The 11,992-nt window shown below is 37.8% G+C and overlaps 1 protein-coding gene and 2 pseudogenes across 1 annotated transcript; 1 reads left to right on the forward strand and 2 right to left on the reverse strand.

The window, feature by feature from the left end:
* Positions 1-1,163: 1,163 nt before the first annotated feature.
* LOC143625063 (ethylene-responsive transcription factor ERF105-like) lies at positions 1,164-1,800 on the forward strand (annotated as a pseudogene).
* Positions 1,801-7,279: 5,479 nt separating this feature from the next.
* LOC143625064 (ethylene-responsive transcription factor ERF105-like) lies at positions 7,280-7,916 on the reverse strand (annotated as a pseudogene).
* A 1,720-nt stretch (positions 7,917-9,636) lies between these two features.
* Positions 9,637-11,305, reverse strand: LOC143625001 (uncharacterized). The gene is made up of 6 exons (XM_077095477.1): positions 11,227-11,305; positions 11,014-11,143; positions 10,594-10,763; positions 10,228-10,519; positions 9,944-10,107; positions 9,637-9,797 (listed from the first exon to the last, which is right to left on the reverse strand). The coding sequence occupies exons 1-6, from the start codon at positions 11,258-11,260 to the stop codon at positions 9,637-9,639; spliced, it is 951 nt and encodes a 316-aa protein (XP_076951592.1). The 5' UTR covers positions 11,261-11,305.
* Positions 11,306-11,992: the final 687 nt, after the last annotated feature.

Raw genomic sequence — 11,992 nt, forward strand, 5'->3', positions numbered from 1 at the left:
TTCAAATTGAAATGACATTCTTTAGTCATTTGTACAACTCTTCCATCTATGTTAGGTCGTCCTTGAATGCTCCTTATGATATTAGAATCGAAAGTATTAACTTGAATTATATGCACCCTAATCATGGCACACGCCACACTTGACCAACGGATTCCCACAAACACGACTTCTACACTCTTTTATACAAAATTATGTTTAAAAGTGATTAATCGACAATCTAGATACCCGGTTGATAACTATTATAGCATGAAAGCGGAAACCCCCATTAGAAGCATTTTTTTTCATTCTTATCAAAGTCAAATCACACATGTGCTTAAAATATACATTTGTAAGGAATGTTCATGTATGCATGTACTTCCTATTGCCCAAAAAAGTCTAACATTTGACCTTTTGAAAAGATAGATAGTTCTAAAATTTCGCATACCATTGAAATGTTTAGTTATATAGTTTAAATAAAATGTTGACTGTTTATAAAACATCTATAACTTAATTATTCAAATCTATTTGCTACACGAAACGGTTTCTGTTTTCCAAAACCATATATGCCTAACTGCCATTGTTATCATTAGAAAGAATATATATGATCTTCAATCTTGATTAAAAATTAGTTAATCATATCCAACCCAACATTATAGTTCTCTTTATATCATGTTCACATCTTTTTCTTTATTTTTAATGGCCAGCGAATCCTCTAAATGGACTATTTGCAAAATTCACGAGGAAACCCCTTACTTAAAGCCAACGCCTTTAAATACTTGCTCGAAGGCATGACAGTTGGTTGAGGTACAACCAATTCGCGATTGCCGCCTATTCATCTAACCTCTCGTCATCGCTTAGTCCCGCCAAAACTAAATGACGTAAGCAAGAATCAAACTTACCTCACATTACTCTCCCTTACCCGTCCACAAACATTGCTAGTTTTCAAATAACCATTTCAATTTTCAAAAGGTCGGAAATTTATTTATTTAATTTTGTCGTTTTTCAACAAGTGGAATTTAATTAAACAAATATTAATTCAATATAAAAGTACACCTTCCATCGAGGGTCCACGAAGCAGCCAACGAAGGTTCGGCTTCATTTTTCATTTCCATATATATATATATATAAAACGCCTTCTTCACTCATTCTTCTACTCTCATCTTATCTTCAAAATACAACTAATAATGACAAGTTTTGACGAAGCATCAGCTCTCGATTTCATCAGGCAACACCTTCTCAGTGAGTTCGAACCATCAAACTCCGAGCCTGAACTATCAGTTTCCGATTACCTCACCTCTGATGAACAGCAATCCACATCTGATTTCTCAATTAACTTCACGCTGCCGGAATCTGGAAACCCTAACTCATCGGAGGTGAAGGTGCACTACAGAGGAGTACGGCGGAGGCCGTGGGGGAAGTACGCCGCCGAGATCCGAAGCGGAACGGAGCGAGAGTGTGGTTAGGGACGTTTGATACCGGCGTTGAAGCTGCAAAGGCTTATGATAGAGCGGCCTTTCAAATGCGTGGCTCTAAAGCCATTCTTAATTTCCCGTTAGACATTGGGAGCTCAACGGAAGAGTTTGCCGGAGTGAGTGAAAGTGAAACCCTAACTGACCGCCGGAAAAGAAGGAGAGATGGGAATGAGATGGTGGTCGTTGTAAAGAAGGAGAGGATGACGGAGACGGTTAGTCTACCGTTAACGCCGTCAAGTTGTTTGCCGGGTACTTGGGATGGGAATTATTGGGGTAACTTGTTTAACGGTGCTGCCTTGTCGCCGTTATCTCGTTTGATGATGATTTAGAACTATTTGTCGCTTGTATAGCTTTCGTCTTCAATCCACAATTATTTGTTTATTTTTTATTAACGGACTTTTCATAGTTTTGAATGTCAATACCGGCCTTTGTAAAATGTTATTGAACTAGTGTTACTATTTTACACGACGCTTTGTGTCGAGGCAGGTCGGTAAATTTGAATAATGGTAAAAGGCTAGTGTTGCCGGTCTCAAACGTTGAGACGGTAAGTGTAACATCCCCAAAAACATAGTCTAAATTTGAATAGTTAATAAAGATGACGAACCAAAAATATTTTCAAGATAATATAAAAAAATATGATAAAAAAATAAAAGCATCTTATGTTATCCTACATGGAAAGAATGAAAAAAATGTAAGCTATTTAAAAGAGAGAGTTTTCGTAGTATAATAATCTTATGTAGCTAATCACTCTTATTCTCTCAGTAGTTCTGGCAGAAGGTGCGAAGCACCTGACGCGCACGAGCACGGGCTTTGATGGCACGCTCGCATCGCTGCAAGCCGCTTGAGAGCCACATTAGTATTTTTAAACAATGGAAGTTAGATCAAGACGTGACAAACTACCAAAGTCTAGGGACTAAAAATAAAAAATCTGAATTTTTATTCCTTTTGTGCAACATGGAGGAATTGGATACCACTACTTCGCGCTACGCGAACTCGCGAAGTAGTGATGAAGTAACCGTGTCGTTGAATGACATGTGGCAACACGTCATAGGACACGTGTCACCACATCATCGAATAAATTAGAAAGAAAGTTGGAGGGCTAAGGCCGAGGGGTGCGGAGCGCTAGGAGGGGCGCGAGAAGGCGTTCGATAGCGCCCCGGGGCGCGAGAGCCACACCACCGGGGCGCGAGAGGGGCGCGAGAGGGGCGCGAGAGCGGAAAACGAGGCAGGCGCAAGGGAGGTAGCGCTCGTGACCGGCTTTGGGAAGAGTGAATTGAGCCGTTGGGCTCTTGGATAAATAAAAAAAAAAAAAATTTTCTTCTGGGCATATAACATATTGTTGTTTGTTATTGTAATCATATTTTCCGGTGAAGTTTTCTGGGCTAAACGAACCGGCTTTGTTTCCATCTTTTCCGGTGAAGTTGGCTCTTCAAGCTCCGTTCACGGTGGTGGTGGTTCAGTGCAGCCGAGGGTTGCAAATGAGTCTGAAATTGGACCGGAGTCAAATAATAATAATAATAATAGTAATGAGAGTGAACCCATTTTACAAGAAAGAGGTGAAGATCATGGAACTGGTAATGCTGGTGGTCCAGTTATTATGGAGAATAATAATAAGAAAGATGATGAAGAAAAAATTTTCACCAATTATCAATCTCTATATATATCACTTACATATATCAAAAATATATACTCACTAATACATAGCACACCCAAAACCATTCTCACACACCACACCCAAAACCCAAAATCACCCTATATTCGAAACCTAGATTCAGATTACAGTTACGACGATTTATGGTCGGCACCGGACCAACCGATATTTTATTCGGGGTCGCAACAATCATCCGGCTTTCAACCATCCAACATACAATTTTTTTTTATATATTAATGTGTTTTTTTAATTAATGTGTGTTTGTTTAAATAATTACTAGTTTTTTTAATAATACGTTTTTTTAATACATTTATAAAAAAATTAAAAAATAAACCGCTCGCGCCCCCTCTCGCGCCCCCTCTCGCGCCCCTCCACACCATGCCCCGGGGCGCTATCACCACTACCAATACCCATCTAATCAAGTTTCTCTCTCTGCCACACGTCACAATATTATTGGATGGCGCCCCCACTCACGCCCCCTCTCGCGCCCCCCACACCCCTCAGCCTAAGTTTGCGATTCTGTGAAACATGATCTTGAAGCATTGTAGTTGTGATCTGTACGTTAGTTCGTGGCCCCTTCAAACTAATCAAATTTCGAACTATCAAACCAGATCCCGTGGTGCTTATCACTTGTTTAAATATATAATCCTTTCATAAAAACCTATATAACCCTTCATATCACCATCGGTCACCCTGCTGCTCGTTTCTTTTTTGGGTTAAACCGCCATCACCACTAACGGTTGCTGCCGGAGACGACTATCACCAGCCCGCACACGTTCTTAAGTTACATCGCTGCCGCCTCAATCCTCGGATTTGTTTCGTTAACCCATTGAAGTAAGAGTTTAAATAATCTGTTTTGTGTGTTTGTGTTATATACAGTTATACACCACTTTGTTTGGTTACGGCGACTAATACTCCGTAGTCTGAAACTTTGTTTTACAAATGAAATAATCACGTAAATAGTTTCAATAGTAAGAGTCGGTTCATTTGGCTCGTTTTGGTGCATATCCTTAAGTTTTTCTATAATCAGTTTGTTATAATTATATAGGTCATTCGGGCATTTAATGTGTAATCTTAGCTTAATTAATAAGAATAGTTGTAAATTTGGTTCATACGACCTGTGAGGCTGTGAATAAATCCATAAATTAAGTTTAGAATAACTAACTAATTAAATAGGTTATTTTGTGTAGAGTATAAACCAGTTTATGATATCGTTTCCTTAAGGTTAATGAATTAATAAGTTTGGAAGGCATAATTAAGTTTCTATGGTTCAAACTATGTAATTATTTATACAGTTTTTCAAAACTTGAGATGTGTTAATAAATTTATATCATGAATGTTTATCATAAAGAATGAAGTGCATTTAAATTGAAAGGTGGAAAAAAATGAAGAGGATGGCTAGTTTTAGAGTGTTGTGTAGTATATAAAACACAAAATTTATACCACCATCAATGCATAAGCATGTGAATATTAATGTCACCTTAAAATTTCTTGTCGCCGGAAAACCAACAAGTCGTAAATCCGAGTAACTCGGTTAAGCCTCATGAAGTTGATTCGAAATAAATTAATATGTGAGTGTTAGGACGACTTAAGGCTACTCGACTTTACTTGCTTGTTTGCGACCTAAGGTACAGATTTTGTTTCTCTTTACTCGTAGTATAAATTCTATTCCATTCTATTCTAGGTGTTCGTCACTTTGTAGTGCGGCCCCTTTTGTTAGCTTTTAGTTATAGTTTGAGTTCGGTTTATTTGGTATATTATGTTTTATAATAATTTTGTTGCATGTAATAGACTATAAGTCTTGTACTATTTGTTGCATATTCCTGTTTGAATTTGTTTAGTTACATGGTTTTAGCTTTTGTAGTCTGTCACCCGAGCATGTCTGAAATGTCGTATGGGTGTCAACGGCATGCACTTATCGTGACAGTGCGTAATAAAAGTTCACGGTGTCTCTAGCTTGTGCTTGTGTAGCACTTTGGCCCCTAGAGGTGTATAGATCGATCTTAGCTTTGAGTTTGCGTTTGTTTTATGGAGATGGAAGAATGAGTGTACGCCACACTCACCGTCTCATAGGTGCATGGACTAGCTAGCTATGTACCAGTCTGTTCTTTTTAGGCTCGTGGGTGCTTCCCTCTCACGTGACATTATTTCTAATTATGCGTAGTCGCGTTGTTTGATGTGTGTATATGTCTAACATGTTTTTGATGTGCTTCTGTATGGGTGTGGTTATGTTCCGATTAAGTATAGGGTTATGCCTCTGTTTATGTTCAGTATTTATTTCAGTTTAAGGTTTGGTTTCGAGTTGGATTAAAGTTCATAGATTATTTTTTTTCCCGTCTTTACCTGTATTATTGTTTTTTACGTTATTGGGCAATTTTTTGCTCAACCGTATTTACTTTGTTGTGTTTTTTTTTTCTTATTTATTGACAGATAATCCGGGAAATTAAGGGAATTAGTATTGGGAGAGAGAAATGAAGCTCAATATTTTTAAAGAATGTTCATTTCATTTTTTAGGAAGTATTCAGGTGCTAAACTCGACTTTAGAATGGTAAATAATATATGGGTTAGCACATTTTTAGCCTTTACTTGTTTTTTTTCGGGCATAACTCTACTTTGGGGAAATGTCCCGGGTAGTTTAGGTACCTTGTTATGTTCTTTCTTTCTTTAATAAATGTTTTCCATGCTTCGGCCTTTAAAAAAAAGTTAAAGCGTCACGTCACTGTCACGTAAGCAGTGAGACTTTAACTAACATACCCATTTAACAATGTGACGTGATTTAAAGCTCCGTTATCACGTTAAAGCCCTAAGACTTCCTTGTTAAAGCATCTAGTCCGCACCATTTTCTTATTTGCCGCCCCGTTAATGTTTTGAAGCCCCACCCTTTATCGTCCTAACATGGTGTCCTGGCATTTATCATCCTAACATGGTGTCCCGGCGTTAAACCTGGGCAACATGATTTTGCCGCCCTCTTACAATCCATATATAACAACTAGTGTAATTGTCTGATCTCATCTTTTATATATATATATATATATATATATATATATATATATATATATATATATATATATATATATATAGGATCAGGATCATGTGAACACTTTTTGAGAAAATTTGAGAACTATGATAACCATTTTGGACCACAAAAACACCCAAAAATAAAAAAAAATCATAAAACAAAAAAAATAAAAAAAAGTAAATAAACCAAAATTCTTATTTATCATCCCGGTTTCTAAAAAAACATAAAAAAAATTATCGGTTTAGCTAAATTATACATATATGTACACACATGTTTTTTTTCCTATATATATATATATAAAAGATGAGATCAGAAAAAAAACATGTGTGTACACATATGTGTGTACATATATGTGTATAGGAAAATTTATTAGAAGCGGTATATTAAATTTTTGAGGACCCCATAAGATTTAATACTTGGAACACATACTATTAATGTTGATGTGGTCTGGTGGAAAGTCCCTTGTTTTATCTTTGAAAGGTCATGGGTTCAAGTCTTATAAGGCTCAGCTTTTGGTTTTTTGTGTTAATTTTTAGTGTTAATCAATCATTTGATTTTTAATGTTGCAATGATAACTTTGGAAACATTCAAACACCTTTAAAATACATATCATTGTTTTCAACTTTATGCATGGTTTTCTTTAGAAACATTCAAACACTTTAAAATATCAGTTTTATTTTTCACTAGTTTAAGTTAATGGTTTTCAACACATGCTTATGAAAGGGTGGATCTAGGTTCTATCTCAAAAATGTTTAAGAAAGGGAAAACAAAGTGTTTATGTGTCAACCCGACCGATTTTGACCCGTTCAGGTAGTGATGATTGAAAAGAAAGTTTTATTATGATATTGTTTTTTATTATGTTCTTCGCCTCGACCCGACCTGAACAACGACCGACCCGAAAAATTTGAACACCGAAAATATGGGACCCCATTGGCAAAAAATCCTGGGTCCGCCACTGCTTACCGTCTCAACGTTTGAGACCGGCAACACTAGCCTTTTACCATTATTCAAATTTACCGACCTGCCTCGACACAAAGCGTCGTGTAAAATAGTAACACTAGTTCAATAACATTTTACAAAGGCCGGTATTGACATTCAAAACTATGAAAAGTCCGTTAATAAAAAATAAACAAATAATTGTGGATTGAAGACGAAAGCTATACAAGCGACAAATAGTTCTAAATCATCATCAAACGAGATAACGGCGACAAGGCAGCACCGTTAAACAAGTTACCCCAATAATTCCCATCCCAAGTACCCGGCAAACAACTTGACGGCGTTAACGGTAGACTAACCGTCTCCGTCATCCTCTCCTTCTTTACAACGACCACCATCTCATTCCCATCTCTCCTTCTTTTCCGGCGGTCAGTTAGGGTTTCACTTTCACTCACTCCGGCAAACTCTTCCGTTGAGCTCCCAATGTCTAACGGGAAATTAAGAATGGCTTTAGAGCCACGCATTTGAAAGGCCGCTCTATCATAAGCCTTTGCAGCTTCAACGCCGGTATCAAACGTCCCTAACCACACTCTCGCTCCGTTCCGCTTCGGATCTCGGCGGCGTACTTCCCCCACGGCCTCCGCCGTACTCCTCTGTAGTGCACCTTCACCTCCGATGAGTTAGGGTTTCCAGATTCCGGCAGCGTGAAGTTAATTGAGAAATCAGATGTGGATTGCTGTTCATCAGAGGTGAGGTAATCGGAAACTGATAGTTCAGGCTCGGAGTTTGATGGTTCGAACTCACTGAGAAGGTGTTGCCTGATGAAATCGAGAGCTGATGCTTCGTCAAAACTTGTCATTATTAGTTGTATTTTGAAGATAAGATGAGAGTAGAAGAATGAGTGAAGAAGGCGTTTTATATATATATATATATGGAAATGAAAAATGAAGCCGAACCTTCGTTGGCTGCTTCGTGGACCCTCGATGGAAGGTATGGTGTGGGTGGGAAGTGGGATACCATAACTTTTTTGTAATGTTTAATTTTATTGATTATTATTATTATTATCTAAAGGAGACCTCTTAAAATTTAAGAGGTATCATCAATAATGCAAAAGATACAACACATAATGCATCAAATTATAAGATTTTAGGGGCAGTTTTGTCATTACTCATATCAATATTAATATGGTTAATTTCAATTTCGTTAAAAATAAGTTATAATTTTAGTCCTCTAACTTCAATAAGATTTTGTTAATTTATATAATAGTTACACATTTACCTCTTATTCTAAACAAACTACCCCTGCAATTTTTAAACAGTCATAAGTTTTTCATACGTTAATATTCTTTTAAAAAAATTACACCATAAAAACGAGCATTTTATACTCTTTAATTTGAGTATGATATTGCTATAGTTTATTAATTTAAAAAAAAAACTAACTTGTTACATGATTACCTATTAGTACCGGCAAAAGGTCGAATAGGTTAGGCTCATGGGTCACAACGTATTAAGGTCAGAACGAGCTTAATTTGGTTTGGTTCTCGTTGGTTTCAGGTTGAAAGAGGCCAGGCCAAAACGAGCTTTGGGTTAAAACGATGTTGGGTCGGAACGGGTTTCACATCAGAACGGGCTGGGTTAAAAAATAGTTTACTTGAAATTACTGTACAATTCATCTCTGCTTCTTAATTTTCGTCACAGGTTACTCGCATTCAGGCATTAGTTACGCGGATGACATTGTTTATGCGTACTAATTGCTCGCGTCTTGGCCTTGTGTGTCACGCTTACCGACACCGGTTACGCGTCCAATGCCATGTTAAGCACATACTCTCGTCGGGATATGCACGTACTGTTACGAGGAACATACAGACGTCGGCAACTTTCGTAAACCCGCTGCATCGCACGGGCACCTGACTAGTTATTATTATATTATTGTACTATTGTACTTTTGTTTTTGTTTTTTTATATTTCAATTACGCACATGTTAAGAAACGACATAAAAGTAAAGCATTTGACCAATAACGTTAATATGAATGAGGGAAAATGTCAAACTAACATTTAACCAATAAAAGTTCAACTAAGACTTTTAGCGATCCGTCGGGTTTGGAACGAGTATTGAGAATTTTAGTGTCCTACTCTAAAACCATGCGCAGCTTAATACTTGTCGGATATGTGTCGGGAACTACTGATCGGGAATTTTATTTCATACTAATCAAAATTACTGCGACTTTCTATTTATATTATGGTATAATCGGTTCATACCGGTTTTTGAATCATTGCTTATACGCCATATTTGTGGCCATTATCTGCGGTTCATTTGGTTAACCGTCAACTTTAGATGTAGAAGGATTTAAACTGGTTTAAGTAATAAATCCAGTTAGTCATACAGTGGTTCAAGCAAAATATATTCACAAATGTTTTAATTTATTTGAGAACATTTTTCTTAACACAAGTACACGACTAAGTCAACTTAATTAGAGCTATATACATTTAACGAACCATATGAATGCTATTTATTTACAGTTCATTATTCTTACCTTGGACGTACAAATACATGATATCAAACGGTCTATATGAACAAACTTATCCAAAGACAGTCCTCGATTCTCCATGGATTGCAATCTCTGCCTCTATAGAACAAACATCTTTTAACAACAGCCCTCGATTCGTTAGAAAGAATACACCGTGTGAAACGAATCTTTGCCAACCCCATTCCGGTTTTGAAGCACTGAACCAATAGCTAGCTGCAATTTATGACTGAATTTCAGTTTTGTGACATAAATAAGTGTGACGGTATTAATTCAAGTTTAAGTTTCACAGACTATTATCACAAATAATTCAAACTAAATGCTCAGTTTTGTAGCAGTATGCGAGTAATGAATACATTTACCTTTGCCATAATAATGCCTTGTATCAAGCTGATCCAACATACGAAGAGTAAATTCGGCTAGTATTTTGGTTCCAGGTGGAAGATTTTGAGGTTCAGCCAGAGCCAATTTAAGCGATATATAGCCACCAATACCACCTTTCCCATTAGGATATAGCTGCACGTTCCTGCACAAATACATATTTTAACAAATTTGACCCGGTTATGATATTATAGCATATAATTGCTAGTCGTCCTTAATGCAAAATATGCGCTAGATTCACGGTAACAATAACAACATTGTTTACCATTTGTGATCTCCGACACTGAACATGTGGGAACTTACGCAGTCAGCGTTTAATTTCGAGTAGTTACTGACTTTCCATGTATTTTTGTAACTAACTGCATCCTTTACCATTGACACAGACTCGGTTTTGCCTTTACTTCTCTCTTTTCGGACAAACACCTCGGCTCCAAACACACAGTTGTCACCAACAAGATAGGCGTTGTTAGGGTCGCTAAATGCTTTAAAACTGATGAACTGATCAAAGCCCCATTCGGTTCTTAACCGATGGAAGCGTCTTCCGTTAGTCTTCTCATCTGGATGAAAAATCTATCTGAATTCTATAATTTATAACAATTTATTATATATGATTGATTAAAGAAGTTGTTACCTTCAACTTTTAAGTAAGTATCATTGTTTTGATCAAGTAGAAAGATACTGAAAGTGGCGTAGACCTCCCAACTGGGTGTGAGTGAGGCTGTGTCCGTTATGGCCAGGTAAACCGATAAGCATTCTCCAGCGTTTTTAGTCTTGTTGCCGTTTGGGTGAATCACTAACTTCCTGCGGGTTGCAAATGTATTATATGTCAAACGGCTAAAAAGCCTGAGCAAGAATCATATATAAAATCCTATCCTAAGTATCACCTATGGATTACTATCCATAGGTGACAACGAATTACATATTACCAGCGGCTATTCAATTAATTTTCAAATTATTAATTTTATTTTTAAATTTTATTTATGAGATGTGTTGCTGGTGATACTTGTTTTTTTAGTAGTGTAATAGACAGATACGCGAGTAAAAGAAATACCATTTGTAGCCTCCGGCTTCAAATTCATTTGACTCGTATCTTTCAACATCGTGTTTTGTTAATGCTGAAAATTGTTGAATGTTGAGAATATAGTGAGCAGGTGGTGCCTCAGATGTTGATCTCAAAGCCCCTGTGGTACATTGATTTAAACCGAATTATGACATAATAACAAACTTAAAAGAATTGAGACAAAATTAGTAGCCATGTTGTTACCTTGGGTAAGACTTGCTGGTTCTCCAATGGCCATGTGAGCTTGATTGATACACAAGTCAATAATTAGATGAGATGTGATTATATATGTACCAAAGAAATGGCTTGTTAAATTCAAATGCAATTTGGAGGTGAAAAGGTAGGTCCCAGCAGAGCCCAGTTGGACCCGCAAAACTCACCTTGAAGAGGGACGTCTGCGCAAAGACCAACTGGTTCCGCAGGACCCACCATGCTCAGAGAGATGAAGACCTTACGCGCAGTACGCCAGCTGTTCCCGCAGGAAAAGCCTCCCAATGGTGAAGTACCCCGCCTGTTCCCGCAGCTGCGGATACAAGCCATCAGGGAAGGCTACCCGTACTAATAGTAAGGCTACACGCACAAGGCACTAACTCTCAATAATTCAGTAATGTCACCTGAAGAAGGAATGAGCATGGCGGGAATACTCCCGCCCAAATGAGCCAGTCCGTACGCTTCTGGAGGATCTTTTGTACTATACCTGCCAAGGTATGGACAAAATAGACAAGATCTGACCAAAGCAGCCCATGAACCAATCACAGGGTGACAGCTCACTGACAACAGTACGACGAGGAGCACGCTCTAGTACAAAATGTCACTATCAGCCGCTGCCTACTCACCAACCCTTGTCGTGGCACGTACATAGCCTGCAGTTGGTGGAAAAGGAATAGTACACAGCCGGCCATGTCACTATCAGCCGCTGCCTACCCACCAACCACCAGCATGGCACGTGCGTAGCCCACAGTTGGTAGAA

This window comes from Bidens hawaiensis, unplaced genomic scaffold (genome assembly GCF_021521415.1).
Source record: "Bidens hawaiensis isolate Kalapana, Puna unplaced genomic scaffold, B.hawaiensis_p1.1 tig00004020_1, whole genome shotgun sequence".
In the NCBI taxonomy this organism is placed as follows: Eukaryota; Viridiplantae; Streptophyta; class Magnoliopsida; order Asterales; family Asteraceae; genus Bidens; species Bidens hawaiensis.

Coding starts and splice junctions, on each gene's coding strand:
- LOC143625001 (XM_077095477.1), bottom strand. CDS start 11,260: ATGGCCATTGGAGAACCAGCAAGTCTTACCCAAG. Junction 10,108..10,227: donor AGTGTCGGAGATCACAAATG/GTAAACAATGTT, acceptor GTATTTGTGCAG/GAACGTGCAGCTATATCCTA. Junction 9,798..9,943: donor AAGGCATTATTATGGCAAAG/GTAAATGTATTC, acceptor CATAAATTGCAG/CTAGCTATTGGTTCAGTGCT.